General features: G+C 42.2%; 1 protein-coding gene across 1 annotated transcript; it reads left to right on the top strand.

Annotated features, from left to right (window-relative positions):
• The first annotated feature begins 12523 nt into the window (after positions 1-12523).
• Positions 12524-16827, top strand: LOC115103177 (cytochrome P450 7A1-like). Its single transcript, XM_029623908.2, has 6 exons — positions 12524-12770; positions 13477-13717; positions 13845-14449; positions 15085-15215; positions 15355-15533; positions 15650-16827. The coding sequence occupies exons 1-6, from the start codon at positions 12688-12690 to the stop codon at positions 15947-15949; spliced, it is 1539 nt and encodes a 512-aa protein (XP_029479768.1). The 5' UTR covers positions 12524-12687; the 3' UTR covers positions 15950-16827.
• Positions 16828-18270: the final 1443 nt, after the last annotated feature.

Here is an 18270-nt window from a genome sequence, read left to right as displayed (position 1 = left end):
GTCCCCTCCTGTACTCCCTGTTCACCCACGACTGCGTGGCCAAACACGACTCCAACACCATCATTATGTTTGTTGACGACACAACAGTGGTAGGCATGATCACAGACAATAATCAGACAGCCTATAGGGAGGTGTGGTGCCAGGCCAACAACCTCTCCCTCAATATGAGCAAGACAAAGGAGCTGATCGTGGACTACAGGAAAAAGCGGGCCGAACAGTCCCCATTAACATCGACAGGTCTGTAGTGGAGCGGGTCGAGAGTTTCAAGTTCCTTGGTGTCCACATCACCAACGAACTATCATGGTCCAAACACACCAAGACAGTCGTGAAGAGGGCACGACAACACCTTTGCCCCCTCAGGAGAATGAATAGATTTGGCATGGGTCCCCAGATCCTCAAAAAGTTCTACAGCTGCACCATCGAGAGCATTCTGACCGGTTGCATCACCGCCTGGTATGGCAACTGCTCTGTATCTGACCGTATGGCGCTTCAGAGGGTAGTGTGTACAGCCCAGTACATCATTGGGGCCAAGCTTCCAGCCATCCAGGACCTACATATTAGGCAGCGTTAGAGTAAGGCCCAAAAAATTGTCAAAGACTCCAGTCACCCAAGTCATAGACGGTTCTCTCTGTTACTGAACGGCAAGCGGTACCGGAGCGCCAAGTCTAGGACCAAAAGGCTCCTTAACAGCTTCTACCTCAAACAATTTACATTGACCTCCCCCTTTTTATTTTTACACTGCTGCTACTCACTGGTTATTACCTATGCAGTCACTTTACCCCTACCTACATGTGCAAATTACCTCGACTAACCTGTGCCCCCGCACATTGACTCGGTACCGGTACCCCCTGTAAATAGCCTTGTTATTAGTTATTTTATTGTGTTATTATTTATTTTTTTAAATTAAATTTACTATATTTAATTTAGTAAATATTTTCTTAGCTCTATTTCTTGAACTGCCTTGTTGGTTAAGGGCTTATAAGTAAAGCCTTTTACTATAAGGTTGTATTCTGCGCAACATTTGATTTGATTTGTTCATTTGTTTTCACATAACTGATCAAGGTGATTGATTAGCTAGGAAGTCTACACACCTGGGTTTCCTGCTCTAAAAGAATGAAAATCCTAAGACACTGGAGCCCTCCGGGAATTGACTTTGACTTCTACTCCCTTGTCATAGCGAAACACAAAAATATATCTGAAAGAGGCAATGAAGAAATGTCTTCTTCTTCTCCAGACCTTTGCCTGCGGAACAGTTCCACTGTATTCCAGAGGGACTATATCTAAAGGTGTAGTTGACAGAACTCAAATCTATCAGCATTACCGTCAAGGTCAATTATCCTCCACGGCAACAGCTATAATCTGGTGTATGTGTCAAGGTACAGGTGTTTGTGTATGTGTGTGCATGTGTGTCCTTGTGTGTGGGCGGGTGGGTGGGTGTGTGTCTTCGTTGGTGGGTGGGGGGGGTGGTTGTGCATGGGTCGGCGGGGCAAAATAGATGTTGTTCAATGGAACAGAGAACAACTCATAGGTCTTCCCTTCAATCAAACTTCCTGAAAATATTAATATGCTTATCTTATGTAATCATAAATGATCACGTAGCAAGATCAACATGGTAACAACACAGTAATTGCATGATTATTACCCAAGACAGTTACAAATGGTGTTAATTAATCTCAGAGAATTACCATAAAGTAGCCTGACCATAAAATCAACATTTTGCAATGGCCATCTCAGTCTCCGGACTTGAGCTCTAATGGAAAGCTGTGGTTTGAATTGAAGAGGGCAGTCCATAAGCACAGACAAAAGATATCAAAGATCTGGAAAGATTCTGTATGGAGGAATGTATGGAGGAATGGTCTAACATCAAATCAAATCAAAGTTTATTTGTCACGTGCGCCGAATACAACAGGTGTAAACCTTACAGTGAAATGCTTACTTACAGGCTCTAACCAATGGTGCCAACAAAAAAAAAAATTATGTGTGTGTGTGTGTGTGTGTGTGTAGGTAAGTAAAGAAATAAAACAACATTAGAAAGACATTTGAAAAAAGAGTAGCAAGGCTATATACAGACACCTGTTAGTCAGGCTTATTGAGGTAGTATGTACATGTAGGTATCGTTAAAGTGACTATGCATATATGATGAACAGAGAGTAGCAGAAGTGTAAAAAGAGGGGTTGGCGGGTGGTGGGACACAATGCAGATAGCCCAGTCAGCCAATGTGCAGGAGCACTGGTTGGTCGGGCCAATTTAGGTATTATGTACATGAATGAATAGTTAAAGTGACTAAGCATATAAGATAAATAGAGTGTAGCAGCAGCGTAAAAGAGGGGTTGGGAGGGGGAACACAATGCAAATAGTCCGGGTAACTACCTGTTCAGGAGTCTTATGGCTTGGGGGTAAAAACTGTTGAGAAGCCTTTTTGTCCTAGACTTGGCACTCTGGTACCGCTTGCAATGCGGTAGTAGAGAGAACAGTCTATGACTGGGGTGGCTGGGGTCTTTGACAATTTTTAGGGCCTTCCTCTGACACCGCCTGGTGTAGAGGTCCTGGATGGCAGGCAGTTTTGCCCCAGTGATGTACTGGGCCGTACGCACTACCCTCTGAAGTGCCTTGCGGTCGGAGGCCGAGCAATTGCCGTACCAGGCAGTGATGCAACCGGTCAGGATGCTCTCGATGTTGCAGCTGTAGAATCTTTTGAGGATCTCAGGACCCATGCCAAATCTTTTTAGTTTCCTGAGGGGGAATAGGCTTTGTTGTGCCCTCTTCACGACTGTCTTGGTGTGTTTGGACCAATCTAGTTTGTTGGTGATGTGGACACCAAGGAATTTGAAGCTCTCAACCTGCTCCACTACAGCCCTGTCGATGAGAATGGGGATGTGCTCGGTGCTCCTTTTCCTGTAGTCCACGACCATATCCTTAGTCTTGGTTACATTGAGGGATAGGTTGTTATTCTGGCACCACCCGGCCAGGTCTCTGACCTCCTCCCTATAGGCTGTCTCATCGTTGTCGGTGATCAGGCCTACCACTGTTGTGTCGTCAGCAAACTTAATGATGGTGTTGGAGTCGTGCCTGGCCATGCAGTCGTGGGTAAACAGGGAGTACAGGAGGGGACTGAGCACGCACCCCTGGGGAGCTCCTGTGTTGAAGATCAGCGTGGCAGATGTGTTGCTACCTACCCTCACCACCTAGGGGCGGCCTGTCAGGAAGTCCAGGATCCAGTTGCAGAGGGAGGTGTTTAGTCCCAGGATCCTTAGCTTGGTGATGAGCTTTGAGGGTACTATGGTGTTGAACGCTGAGCTGTAGTCAATAAACAGCATTCTCACATAGGTGTTCCTTTTGTCAAGGTGGGAAAGGGCAGTGTGGAGTGCAATAGATATTGCATCTTCTGTGTATCTGTTTGGGCGGTATGCAAATTGGAGTGGGTCTAGGGTGTTGATGTGAGCCATTACCAGCCTTTCAAAGCACTTCATGGCTACGGACGTGAGCGCTACGGGTCAGTAGTCATTTCGGCAGGTTACCTTTGTGTTCTTGAGCACAGGGACTATGGTGGTCTGCTTGAAGCATGTTGTTATTACAGACCCAATCAGGGACATGTTGAAAATGTCAGTGAAGACACCTGCCAGTTGGTCAGCACATGCCCGGAGCACACGTCCTGGTAATCCATCTGGCCCCGCAGCCTTGGGTATGTTGACCTGTTTAAAGGTCTTACTCACGTCGGCTACGGAGAGCGTGATCACACAGTCGTCCTGAACAGCTGATGCTTTCATGCATGCCTCAGTGTTGCTTGCCTCGAAGCGAGCATAGAAGTGATTTAGCTCGTCTGGTGGGCTCGTGTCACTGGGCAGCTCGCGGCTGTGCTTCCCTTTGTAGTCTGTAATAGTTTCCAACCCTGCCACATCCGACGAGTGTCGGAGCCGGTGTAGCATTATTCGATCTTAGCCCTGTATTGACGCTTTGCCTGTTTGATGGTTCGTCGCAGGGTATAGCGGGATTTCTTGTAAGCTTCCGGGTTAGAGTCCTGCACCTTGAAAGCAGCAGCTCTACCCTTTAGCTCAGTGCGGATGTTGCCTGTAATCCATGGCTTCTGGTTGGGGTATGTACGTACAGCCACTGTGGGGACGACGTCCTCAATGCACTTATTGATAAAGCCAGTGACTGATGTGGTGTATTCCTCAATGTCATCGGAAGAATCCCGGAACATGTTCCAGTCTGTGAAAGCAAAGCAGTCCTGTAGTTTAGCATCTGCTTCGTCTGACCATTTTTTTATAGACCGAGTCACTGGTGCTTCCTGCTTTAATTTTTGCTTGTAAACAGGAATTAGGAGGATAGAGTTGGATTTACCAAATAGAGGGTGAGGGAGAGCTTTGTACGCGGCTCTGTGTGTGGAGTACAGTTGATCTAGAATTGTTTTTCCTCTGGTTGCACAGTTAAAATATTGATAGAGATTTGGTAGAACTGATTTAAGTTTCCCTGCATTAAAGTCTCCGGCCACTGAGTGCGGTCCCAATGTGTTCTCCAATCTCATCAAATATTTGAGAAAAAGGTTCAGTGCCGTTATCCACACAAGGGGAGGGTGCAGGTGTACTGAAAACAAGGGTGCCAATCATTTTCACCCCTCTCTTTTTGAGAAAAAAATATTATTACTTGTTAAAGAAAATCTCTTTCTCTGAGAAATTCTATTTTTTGCTCATCTTTATCAAGGGCATCAATAATTTCAGTTATGACTGTACTTACAGTACTTACTAACTTACTAACGGGAAGTTCAAATAAGTAGTCTATCATGTCGTTATCAAATAATTTCCTAACAAATATTAGGTACTGTACATACCAGCTACAGGACTAGTAATGATTTACTGTAAACTCTAACTTCAATATGAAGTATCCACATCAATACTGTCTCAAATCATCCTTCTCTAGTAAAACAAAATACAGTATAATACCACTGAAATATTCCCCTCAAGGGTAATGAAGGAGTAATCTCCAGTCGCTCTTCTCAGTTACTAGGCCCATAGTGGTGTGTATTATTCCATAACAGCCCCCTTGGCTGCTTGCTTATCTCTGTGACTGTTGATCGGGGCGTAGAGTGCAGAGGGTTATCCCGCTCCATCCAACCAGCAGCCAGAACCAAAGTTCCCAGCAGCCCGACAAGGGACACATCATATCGAACTGCCGAATCAGTAATCAGAAAGCTAATAAGCTTCTTGCAATTTGGAAATTCTACCTAGTTGTCTGAGGATCTTGATTAACAGACATAATACATTTTCTGCCTTGAGGGTTTTTGTTCCATTGATCGGGGTGGAGGTTGTTGAACGTGTGCTTAGTCACTCTTCTTGGAAACCGTTGTTGGATCAGACTCATGTTGGGACCTGGGTAATATGTCTACCAGTTGAGACAGTTACAGTACAAAGATTTTGGATTGACACTGGTTCCCCCTAAATCTATCAATCAAATGTATTTTATAAAGTCCTTTTTATGTCAGCAGTTGTCACAGAGTGCTTTACAGATACCCAGCCTAAACCCCCAAAGAGCAAGCAATGAAAAGACAGACGCAAAAACTCACAAGGCAGGAACCTAGGAAGAAACCTAGAGAGGAACCAGGCTCCGAAGGGTGGCCAGTCCTCTAATCTCTGCAACCTTGTAAATAGAAATGGACCTCAGATCTAGCCATATTTTAATTCCCAAGTAACATTTATTGGTACCAGAAATATCAATAGTACTTGGCCTTGAACATAGGTTTCATTTGGGTTCTTATCAGCCTCAGAAGAGAAAAATCTATATCCCATTCAGGGTTATCGTGTTGTCAAACAGGTGAGGCCAAGGACGAGACATTACCTTGCTACCATGACAGTGCTATTGCTTACAGGTCTACACAGATATGGTGGACAGAGTAGAGCATTATGGGTAAGAAAAGAGGGGCAAAGCAGCTGATAGAATGTTCAATGTCAAGATGGTAGAATTCTCCCTATAATGTAAATAATTGAAAGGAAGGAGACGTAGCCCTTTCCTGCAGTCAAATGACCTAGTGACCTCATGGGTAGAGTGGTATTCATATTTTTCACAATTTCATAATTAATAAAATACATTTTTAAAAAGCCGGCGAAAATCCGTTGTTTCTATATCAACCGGTTCTGTTCTATTTCAGTCTTCTGTGATGTATATAAAGTGTAATATTTGGTTGCAAACTCAAAATGTAATACATTTCAACTCTATATCTGACATGGTACAGGTGTCTTCTTTTTTAAGCCCATAACATGTATGTGAGGTGTAGACTTTCATTTCAAAGTAGATTTGTTTAAGACTACCAAGAAACACTCTGTGTGATCATGATTTAGCCCACGACAGTAAAAGGTTAATAACATACAGCACAATATCTTAGAATTGTACACATAAATCATTGAAACTGATTAAAAGAAACTGCCAGCAGATTATTATTTTCATGACATGCTCTGCTACTTTATCAATCATACATAGACAATATTTGATGTATACACTAAATGATTATACATTTAAATTAACATTTAGTGTTGTGATTCCTTTTTCATTGTTAGGTCTGTGATGCTCACTGTTCCAGACATATTTCTGGTTAGCTCAGTTACCAGACGAGATATTCTTTGTAGATTTCTTAGGTATAATACATTTTCTATAAAGAAGATGTCATTTTTAATTGACTTCTGCTTCAGACTTGTTTGCATAATTAGCTTAAAGGTCAAGCTAACGCCCTGCCAAGGAAGTGTTAATAATTCAAACTAGTGAAGTTGTCCTTCAGTTCCCTTCTCTTATCACCACAGCAGTTGGCTCATTTCACCATAAGCAACGTCATACACAGTCAGATTTAAGTGCCATTCACAGATAAGATATTCTGTCAATGGGATACTGGTTTAAACTGGACATAAAAGTTTTATCCCAATTTGATATTACAAAAATATTTGGTATTTTGGGTATGCAGAAATAGAAAGTTTGATAGTATGTGAAAGTTTGAAAATGGAGTATGCTTTAAATGCTTTCAAATTATTGTATATTTGTATAAATCACATTGTGTATAGTTTATTTATAGTTTATTCATGCTTATTTGTGGAAGTTATTGTAAAGTCTCAAAGACATACATCTTGTGATATTTTATGACATCTTCAACATGCCCCAATCTTTAAAGCCAAACAATTGAAAACTATTTTGACTGTACACAATACCATATCAATGTAAAAATTGCACAGTTATGCAACAGAGTAGTGTATATAAATGCATTATTGCCACATAAATTGTGGCACTTCCACATTTCCATTACTGATGTCATCATCTGACATTCTAATCACTAGAAGACACCCTTAGCAGAGCAACATATAGTAGTTAGTCCCCTGTAGGAATCGAAACCACACAACACTTTGTGACTATGCAATACCAACTGAGCCGCACTGATCATCTGGTCTAGACATCCCGTCAAAAGGGCCTGCTTTAGCCAAAACTCTTTTTCAGCAGACGGTAAACAACATACTCCCAAACCTCATAGGAACATTAACAGGATTCACAACCATAAGCCAAACCAGTCAGGGAAACATGACACATCAGTGATTCTGTAAAAGGACTCCCACATCAGCAGCATGGTTCTCTGAACAACATTTGTTGCTCTTGCATTCCCCCAGCTGCATTATCCATTTTGTTTTCATGATACATTAGGGGATAGCTCAAATAAAGAAATGCTGTACGTCTTGACTGTAAATGATATAAGAGCTATCAGCCGCACAGCCAGCCACTGTCTACCACACCCATGATACTGGAGTAACCTTCTATCCAGGAGTGACCTGTGTGAAGGTGGATGGATTAAGGTTACTACAGTCTAAACTCAAAGGGCAGGCTGGAAGGAGAGTGGTGTTGCAGTGTCACCACATCACTGGTCACAGGGGGCTTTTGGTTAACAACTCTTTTGTTGTACCTCTGAAGTTATTTAAAGAAAGAAGTTAGTTACAAAAAGGAAGAAAGAAAGAAGCTGAAAACTAAACAAAGGGTTTGATATGATTTTGTTTAAACACCAGGACAGAATTTGTCATGGATTTATCTGATTTACTGATTTGAATATAATTTTTTTGTGGAACGTTTTCAAAGTTTCACATATAAAGTTTACCACTACAATTTTGAAAGAATCCTCTCACCCGAAAGACGACCAAGTGATAAAATGCAAAGAATAAACGAGACCTTAACCTTGAAACTATGAGTTGGCATGACGCCAGGGATAAAGACAAAACCAGCAAGTCTTTTCAATTAATCGTTTTTCAGTCAGTTGTGGGGGTTTTTCTTCGAAAAATGTATAAATGAATATCTTCAAGTTAAATCATAAACATGCACATGCCATCGCAGGTGTTGCAATGTTCCATCCTGTCCACATCTTCACCTCTTCGCAGGGTTAATTTAAACTGTTCCTCTTTAATGAATTATTCTCATTATTTAATGTCCAACTGTCAGCTGTCTGCTGTGTATGTGATGAATGCCTATGTGCTACATTTGGTGAGATGGGAAGAAAATGGGTAGGTAGTCAGGCAAACATGTAGGAAAATAGATGAAAATCTTAGTTGCTTATTTTTATCAGAGCTTCATCGTGTGGTTAGGAGAATATAGGGCAAATGTATCTGAGTAAAAATTTATGTGTAAAGATGCAACAATCCTGCTTACAAGTTCAAAATTGTTTATTTAGATCCTGAAAATGCACACACCATATTCCCATTAACAATTATAGCCATTCTCTGTTGAAAGTAAAGATGAATTCATATTGAGAAAGCAAACCAAATGGAACTCAAAAGAGTTCTACATTGAACTAAAAAGGATCAAATCAAATCAAATGTTATTGGTCATGTACACTTATATAGCAGATGTTATTGGGGTCTAGCAAATTGCTTGTGTAAGAAATAACAAACAAAAAATCAAAACACTGCTATGTTGCTTAGGAGCTAGAAGCAGAGCTGCCATGTCTGTCGGCGTCATCATCTACAGTCTCTGGAACCAAAAAGGGTTCTCCTTTGGGGACAGCCGAAGAACCCTTTTGGATTTTTTTTTTTAGGGCAGGTGTCTCTCAGTGTGACCCCAACATAACCTTTGCTGATGAAATATCACGTATTGTTCATCTACAAAAAGGTTCACATAACATGACACCCATTGTTCAAGTATGTGTGTCTGACTCACACTAATGTGATAGGACTTAGTCACTTGTCCAAAGTTCTACAGCTGCACCATCGCGAGCATTGGTTGCATCACCGCCTGGTATGGCAACTGCTCGGCCTCCAACCACAAGGCACTACATAGGGTTGTGCGTACGGCCCAGTACATCACTGGGGCACAGCTTCCTGCCACCCAGGACCCTTATACCAGGCGGTGTCAGAGAAAGGCACTAAAATGTGTCAAAGACTCCAGCCACCCTAGTCATAGACTTTTCTCTCTGCTACCGCACGGCAAGTGGTACCGGAGCGCCAAGTCTAGGTCCAAGAGGCTTCTAAACAGCTTCTACCCACAAGCCATAAGACTCCCAGACTATGGCCCCCCCACACTTTTACACCACTGCTACTCTCTGTTGTTATCATCCATGCATAGTCACTTTAATAACTCTACCTACGTGTACATATTACCTAAATTACCTCGATTAACTGTTGCCCCCGCACATTGACTCTGTACCAGTACCCCCCTGTATATAGTCTCGCTATTATTATTTTACTGCTGTTCTTTAATTACTTGTTACTTTTATTTCTTATTCTTATTAATATTTATTAATTAATTAATTACTTTTTTAACTGCATTGTTGGCTAGGGGCTCGTAAGTAAGCATTTCACTGTAAGGTCTACAACTGTTGTATTTGGCGCATGTGACTAATACAATTTGATTTGATTTGATTTATAGCAAAACAATCCTGTGGAGAAGCTCTCTCCAAAAATCTTCCATCATCCATAATACATTTTAATGTTCTGTCCTGAGGGTTCATGGAAGAGTTCATGGATGAGTTCATGAATGAGTTCATGGATGAGTTAATTGTTGTTGTTGAAATTAATTGTTCAAGATAATTATCTCTTGAACAAATGTATTGTTTTGATATTTATGTTGTAAGAGCAACTGAAATGCAGAACCTCACATTCTCCACCTAGTTACTGGTCTCAACAATTTGTCAGAACAGGTCACAACAAGCATACACACACACTCACTCACAAACACGAGAGCGAGGGAGAGAGAGACCGAGACAGACTCACACAGTGCATTTGGAAAGTATTCAGATACCTTGACTTTTTCCACTTTTTGTTATGTTACAGCCTTGTTCTAAAATTGACTAAATAAAACATTTTCCTCATCAATCTACACATAATACCCCATAATGACAAAGCAAAAACAGGTTTTAAAAATGTATAAAAAATGTAAAACAGAAATAGCTTATTTGCATAAGTATTCAGACCCTTTGCTATGAGACTCGAAATTGAGCTCAGGTGCATCCTGTTTTCACTGATCATCCTTGAGATGTTTCTACAACTTGTTAGGAGTCCACCTGTGGTAAATTCAATTGATTGGACATGATTTGGTAAGGCACACACCTGTCTATATAAAGTTCCACAGTTGACAGTGCATGTCAGAGCAAAAACCAAGCCATGAGGTCGAAGGAATTGTCCGTAGTTCCGGATTATGATTTTGGGAAGGGTACCAAAAAATGTCTGCAGCATTAAAGGTCCCCAAGAACACAGTGGCCTCCATCCTTCTTAAATGGAAGAAATTTGGAACCACCAAGAATCTTCCGAGAGCTGGCCGCCTGGCCAAACTGAACAATCGGTGGAGAAGGGCCTTGTTCAGGGAGGTGACCAAGAACCCATATGGTCACTCTGACAGAGCTCTAGAGTTCCTCTGCAGCACTCCACCAATCAGGCCTTTATGGGTGAGTGGCCAGACTGAAACCACTCCTCAATAAAAGGCACTTGACAGCCCACTTTAAATTTGCCAAAAGGCACCTAAAGGACCCTCAGACCATGAGAAACAAGATTCTGTGGTCAGATGAAACCAAAATTGAACTCTTTGACCTGAATGCCAAGCGTCATGTCTGGAGGAAACCTGGCACCATCCCGGTGGTGAAGCATGGTGGTGGCAGGATCATGCTGTGGGATGTTTTTCAGAGTCAGGGAATGGGAGACTAGTCAGGATTGAGGGAAAGATGAACGGAGCAACGTACAAAGAGATCCTTGATGAAAACCTGCTCCAGACCGCTCAGGAACTCATACTGGGGTGAAGGTCCACCTTCCAGCAGGACAATGACCCTAAGCACACAGCCAAGACAATGCAGGAATGGCTTCGGGACAAGTCTCTGAATGTCCTTGAGTGGCCCAGCCAGATCCCAGACTTGAACCCGATCAAACATCTTTGGAGAGACCTGATAATAGCTGTGCAGTGACGCTCCCCATCCAACCTAACAGAGCTAGAGAGGATCTGCAGAGAAGAATGGGAGAAACTCCGCAAATACAAGTGTGCCAAGCTTGTAGCGTCATACCTGTAACGATTTTGTTCCTCTTCTGACGAGGAGTAGGAAGGATCAGACCAATGCGCAGCGTGGTAAGTGTTCGTTTTATTTATTAGGAACAGAAACACTAAACAAAATAACAAAGAGAGTGAAACGAAAATGAAACAGTCCTGTAAGGTGCAGCAACACAAAACAGAAAACAACTACCCACAACCCATAGTGGGAAAACAGGCTGCCTAAGTATGGTTCTCAATCAGAGACAACGATAGACAGCTGCCTCTGATTGGGAACCATATCAGGCCAAACACCTAGACATATAACACACAGAACAAAACATAGAATGCCCACCCCAACTCACGCCCTGACCAAACTAAAATAGAGACATAAAAAAGGAACTCAGGTCAGGACGTGACAATACTCAAGAAGACTTGAGGCTGTTTTCGATGCCAAAGGTGCTTCAACAAAGTACTGAGTAAAGGGTCTGAATACTTATGTAAATGTGATTTCATTTTGTATATATTTACAAAGATTTCTAAAAACCTGTTTTTGCTTTGTCATTAAGGAGTATTGTGTGTAGATTGATGAGAGGTAATAAACTATTTAATACATTTTAGATTAAGGCTGTAACGTAACAAAATGTGGAAAATGTCAATGGGTCTGATTACTTTCTGAATGCACTGTACACACACACAAATGCACACAAAGACACACAAACACTTGTGCGCGCCCACACGCATTCACACACACAGAGAGAGAAAGAGAGAGAGAGAGAGACACACACACACACAGAAGCGTCAAAGACCTTGAAAGCTATTTGCCAACCCAGTGGTGCTATCAGGTACAGTCCTTCAGGTAGTGTTGTCCATGGACTACAGTCAAGGCCATTGTACACACACACTTCCATAGATTTCCTAGCGACATCTAGTGTAACAGGTTATACATGTAACAGAAACAGGAAGGCGGTGTCTTGGCTGCACCTGCTAATCATTCATCGCCACTGCTTTATTGCTTCATCTGTCATCCCGTGGCGTGTGTGGAGCACCATATAAATAGCTGCCTCAGACCTAAGGATGCCACGAACACAGTCTCCAGAACCTCTACTGTCAGCTAGCTGTGTTCTCTCTGCTAGGAAGTCTACACTGAACCTAACCATTGGACCTCTCTAAGGCAGCTTGTGATCTGGCATCCACCACTAGCCTTCTGGAGCATCTTTAGCAACCATGATTATCACCATATCTTTGATTTGGGCAGTGGTGATTGGTTTTTGCTGCTGTCTGTGGCTTGCTCTGGGGATCCGCAAGAGGTAAGCAGAGACACGTGCATTGTATAGTAAAATGCCTTTACATGTCAAATGTTAAAAGATAAGAAATCAGATGTGGAATGTAGACAATAACATCATGTAATGGAACTCATTGTAATAATAGTAATGGAAGGATTTGGGAGATGTGGAATATGGGTTATGTAGTTCTATTTCTTTTAATAAAACTAAAGAGCAGCTGACTGAATTGTTTTCTTTCTTGGAGGTGTTATTTGTGTCACCTGTCGTTGCTCTTAAAACTCAGATTGTTTTAAAGTTTTGTTCACTTTGGCAGGTTCTTCATTTTTGTTGAGACTTTAGTGTTGTTCACATTTCAAAACAGTCGGAGCTAATTCAACGTATTTGACATGTTGTGCTTTAAAACCAGATGGTTATGTATAAGTAGTATTGTTATTCTTAGATTGCTGCAGTGTCATTGGGTTTCACTCTGCTGGATATGATTCATTACTTTCAATGTTGTTTGAATTGACCTAGTAGTTTGAGTACATCTTGTTTTAGCACACACTTATTTATACATTACTATGTTGTTGTTTGGGTTACTTTGTTGCTGTTTAAGTCAACTGTTTTAACATCTCTTACTGTATGTCTAAACATTACCTTTGTGTTTCATATGTACAGCTTTCTCTGTTGGCTTGCTTGGGCATTGCTTTCTAGTTGTTATTATGTTACATGAGTGTTGTTGCTCTTTCAGACAACCAGGTGAGCCTCCGGTGGAGAATGGTTTGATTCCGTACCTCGGCTGTGCCCTCCAGTTTGGAGCCAACCCCCTGGAGTTTCTCCGGAGCCGACAGAAAAAATATGGCCACATCTTCACTTGCAAGATTGCTGGAAAATACTTTCACTTTCTGTGCGACCCTTTCTCCTACCACGCCGTCATCCGCCAAGGCAGGCATCTGGACTGGAAGAAGTTCCACTTCTCTACCTCGGTCAAGGTAAGGACAAACCTACCTATGAATTGTTGTTCAACTAAATATTTGGTGATAATGAGTTCATATATCTATGTCTGTCAATGCAGACTTTCAAGAGTATCATTTTAAACCTCTCTCTGTCTCCCCCCAGGCATTCGGCCATGACAGCATGGACCCCAGACACGGTTACACCACAGAGAACCTCCACCAGACCTTTTTGAAGACCCTGCAGGGCGAAGCCCTCCCCTCGCTCATCGAGACCATGATGGAGAACCTACAGTCGGTCATGCTGCAATCCGACACCCTCAGCCCCAGCAAGGACCGCTGGGACGTGGACGGCATCTTTGCCTTCTGCTACAAGGTCATGTTCGAGTCAGGCTACCTGACGCTCTTCGGCAAGGATCTGGGAAACAACAAGAATGCTGCGCGCCAGGAAGCCCAGAAGGCGTTGGTGCTTAACGCTCTAGAGAACTTCAAGGAGTTTGACAAGATCTTCCCAGCTCTGGTGGCCGGCTTGCCCATCCACGTGTTCAAGAGCGCCCACTCTGCCAGGGAGAACCTGGCTAAGACCATGCTGGCCGAGAACTTAAGCAAACGCCAGAACATATCAGACCTGATCTCATTGCGCATGCTTCTAAATGACACTCTGTCCACCTTCAATGACCTGAGCAAGGCCCGCACCCATGTGGCACTGCTGTGGGCCTCACAGGCCAACACACTGCCTGCTACTTTCTGGAGCCTGCTTTACATGATCAGGTATGTAGGGCTTAGTCTCATTCCCATCCTTAATGTCTCTTCTATAGACTTGTGTCGTACGTTTGGCCAAGCTCACTCCATGTGAGACTAGTCTACACGCACATTCTGCCTTCTGGAGATTGGAAAGAGTTTAACTGAACAGAACATTTAGTCCCGAAGAGAACACACAGAACAGTGCACACAGACACAGGCAACGCAGTACAGTACAGATAGCTGTTAGCTTGTTCTAACAGATAGCTTGTTCTAACAGATAGCTTGTTCTATCTGTTAGAACAAGCTATCTGTTAGAACAAGCTATCTTGTTCTAACAGCTGGATATAGATGCTGTGCTCATTGTGGTGGAGTTAAGGCCAGAGTAATGTATTTTGTAACAGTCCTGTACAGTACATTGGCATCTCAACAATGCTCTGACTGCGGCTTAGCACTGGCTCACAGTAACTCTTCGATAACAGAGGTGTCAAGAACCACTTATTAAATACAGTTGGAGAAACATAGCATTCCCTTTATGTCATAGAGCTGCATAGAATGACCATATCCTCCTCTACCAAAGTGCACGTTGAGAATATTGTGATTAATCAATCTGTATAGTCTGAACTTGATGGTTTTATTGACCCTATCTTGTCTTGTGTCTTCAGGAGTCCAGAGGCTATGAAGGCAGCCAATGAGGAGGTGAAAAAGATTCTGGAGAGTTCAGGTCAGCGTGTCGACCACAGCAAACCACAACTCATTCTCTCCCGGGAGGACCTGGACAACATGCCTGTAATAGGTAAGGGAAAGTTGCGATACACCTGGTGAAATAAAGCCCAAATTATTTAATAAATATTGTAACCAAATCATGTTTGATACCAAAGTCTAGCTGTCCATTCAATATGTGATTGTCAAAAGTAATGTCTTCTTGCCTACAGACAGCATCATTAAGGAGGCCATGCGTCTGTCAAGTGCGTCAATGAACGTCCGAGTGGCTAAAGAGGACTTCCTGCTTCACCTTGACAACCAGGAGTCGTACCGCATCCGCAAAGATGATGTCATCGCCCTCTACCCCCAGATGCTCCACTTTGACCCCGAAATTTACGAGGACCCCTTGGTGAGTGATGCTCAAGCTCTTTCTTTTAAAGGTGAAGGGGGTCTAGTATGAAGGCCTCTTAACTAGGGCCAGTTTTACTTGATTTTTCTAATACTCCTCTACCTGTCAATCCACAGACCTACAAATACGACAGATATTTGGATGACAGTGGCCAAGAAAAGACAACGTTCTACAGGGAGGGGCGCAAACTGCGGTACTATTACATGCCTTTCGGCTCTGGGGTGACCAAGTGCCCCGGGCGCTTCTTCGCAGTGCATGAGATCAAGCAGTTCCTAGCGCTGGTGCTCTCCTACTTCGACATGGAGCTCCTAGACTCAGCCGTTAAAGTGCCTCCTCTCGACCAGTCACGTGCAGGCCTGGGGATCCTGCAACCCACCTATGATATTGACTTTAGATATAAACTGAAAACTCAGTAAGACAGACTCCACTGATCTACTTTCTCCATAATGTGAATTGCATATATTGTATATTTAAGAATTTAAGCCACAATGATCCCACTGGGCACACACTGGTTGAATCAACATTGTTTCCACATCATTTCAATGAAATTACGTGGAACCAACGTGGAATAGACGTTGAATTGACGTCCGCACTCAGTGGGATTTAAATACACTGCGATGTATTGTTATAATGTATTTTTAAAGTTGATACAGAGAGGTTTGTGTTAGCCTCAGAAAGGTAGCATTGGCGAAAAGGCCATTTTAGGAAGAGTCCTGTATCAAAAGTGACTTTGATGGAACTCCATATAAATGTTATCAGTAATATTTACTGAATCTTCCACGTAAGCATTATTACTGTATCACTATTGCCGACCGCAATCTTTGAACTGTGAAATCATTCAACATTTCAGTTGTGCTTCTGTTTGTGACCTTCACAATCAGTAGTTGGTAATTGCCCCCCATTTACTGTGCTGTTGAATGAGTCTTTTTGCGCTGATTGAGTAGTGTAATGTACATTCTAGTTCCGTTGAAGTATTCCCTATGCTGGGATAAAATCATTCTATTTTCTGTATTCATGTTTACTGTGATATACCGTACAAAACAAGTATAAAAATGCATGTGATGTTTACTGTGATATACCGTACAAAACAAGTATAAAAATGCATGTGATGTTTACTTTACAAAACCAGTATAAATGCAATACATTTCTACAATGGTGTATTGTTCCACTAATTTCTTAATTTACCGTTCAGTCATTACTTTGATCACTACTCACGCAAACATACACAAAGAAAAGCCATACTCATGGTATAGGTCATTCAATAAACCTCTAATAAAGTCTCTCTCTCTCTCTCTCTCTCTCTCTCAATTCAATTCAATTCAATTCAAGGGCTTTATTGGCATGGGAAACATGTGTTAACATTGCCAAAGCAAGTGAGGTAGACAACATACAAAGTGAATATATAAAGTGAAAAACAACCAAAATTAACAGTAAACATTACACATACAGAAGTTTCAAAACAGTAAAGACATTACAAATGTCATATTATATATATATACAGTGTTTTAACAATGTACAAATGGTTAAAGGACACAAGATAAAATAAATAAGCATAAATATGGGTTGTATTTACAATGGTGTTTGTTCTTCACTGGTTGCCCTTTTCTCGTGGCAACAGGTCACAAATCTTGCTGCTGTGATGGCACACTGTGGAATTTCACCCAGTAGATATGGGAGTTTTTCAAAATTGGATTTTTTTTCGAATTCTTTGTGGATCTGTGTAATCTGAGGGAAATATGTCTCTCTAATATGGTCATACATTGGGCAGGAGGTTAGGAAGTGCAGCTCAGTTTCCACCTCATTTTGTGGGCATGCTCACTGAGTCTGTACATAGTCAAAGCTTTCCTTAATTTTGGGTCAGTCACAGTGGTCAGGTATTCTGCCGCTGTGTACTCTCTGTGTAGGGCCAAATAGCATTCTAGTTTGCTCTGTTTTTTTGTTAATTCTTTCCAATGTGTTAAGTAATTATCTTTTTGTTTTCTCATTATTTGGTTGGGTCTAATTGTGCTGTTGTCCTGGGGCTCTGTAGGGTGTGTTTGTGTTTGTGAACAGAGCCCCAGGACCAGCTTGCTTAGGCCACTCTTCTCCATGTTAATCTCTCTGTAGGTGACGGCTTTGTTATGGAAGGTTTGTGAATTGCTTCCTTTTAGGTGGTTGTAGAATTTAACGGCTCTTTTCTGGATTTTGATAATTAGTGGGTATCGGCCTAATTCTGCTCTGCATGCATTATTTGGTGTTTTACGTTGTACACAGAGGATATTTTTGTAGAATTCTGCGTGCAGAGTCTCAATTTGGTGTTTGTCCCATTTTGTGAAGTCTTGGTTGGTGAGCGGACCCCAGACCTCACAACCATAAAGGGCAATGGGCTCTATGACTGATTCAAGTATTTTTTGCCAAATCCTAATTGGTATGTTGAAATTTATGTTTCTTTTGATGGCATAGAATGCCCTTCTTGCCTTGTCTCTCAGATCGTTCACAGCTTTGTGGAAGTTACCTGTGGCGCTGATGTTTAGGCCAAGGTATGTATAGTTTTTTGTGTGCTCTAGGGCAACAGTGTCTAGATGGAATTTGTATTTGTGGTCCTGGTGACTGGACCTTTTTTGGAACACCATTATTTTGGTCTTACTGAGATTTACTGTCAGGGCCCAGGTCTGACAGAATCTGTGCATAAGATCTAGGTGCTGCTGTAGGCCCTCCTTGGTTGGTGACAGAAGCACCAGATCATCAGCAAACAGCA

Source organism: Oncorhynchus nerka, linkage group LG20 (genome assembly GCF_034236695.1).
Source record: "Oncorhynchus nerka isolate Pitt River linkage group LG20, Oner_Uvic_2.0, whole genome shotgun sequence".
Taxonomy (NCBI): Eukaryota; Metazoa; Chordata; class Actinopteri; order Salmoniformes; family Salmonidae; genus Oncorhynchus; species Oncorhynchus nerka.
This window is presented reverse-complemented; position numbering and strand designations above follow the sequence as displayed.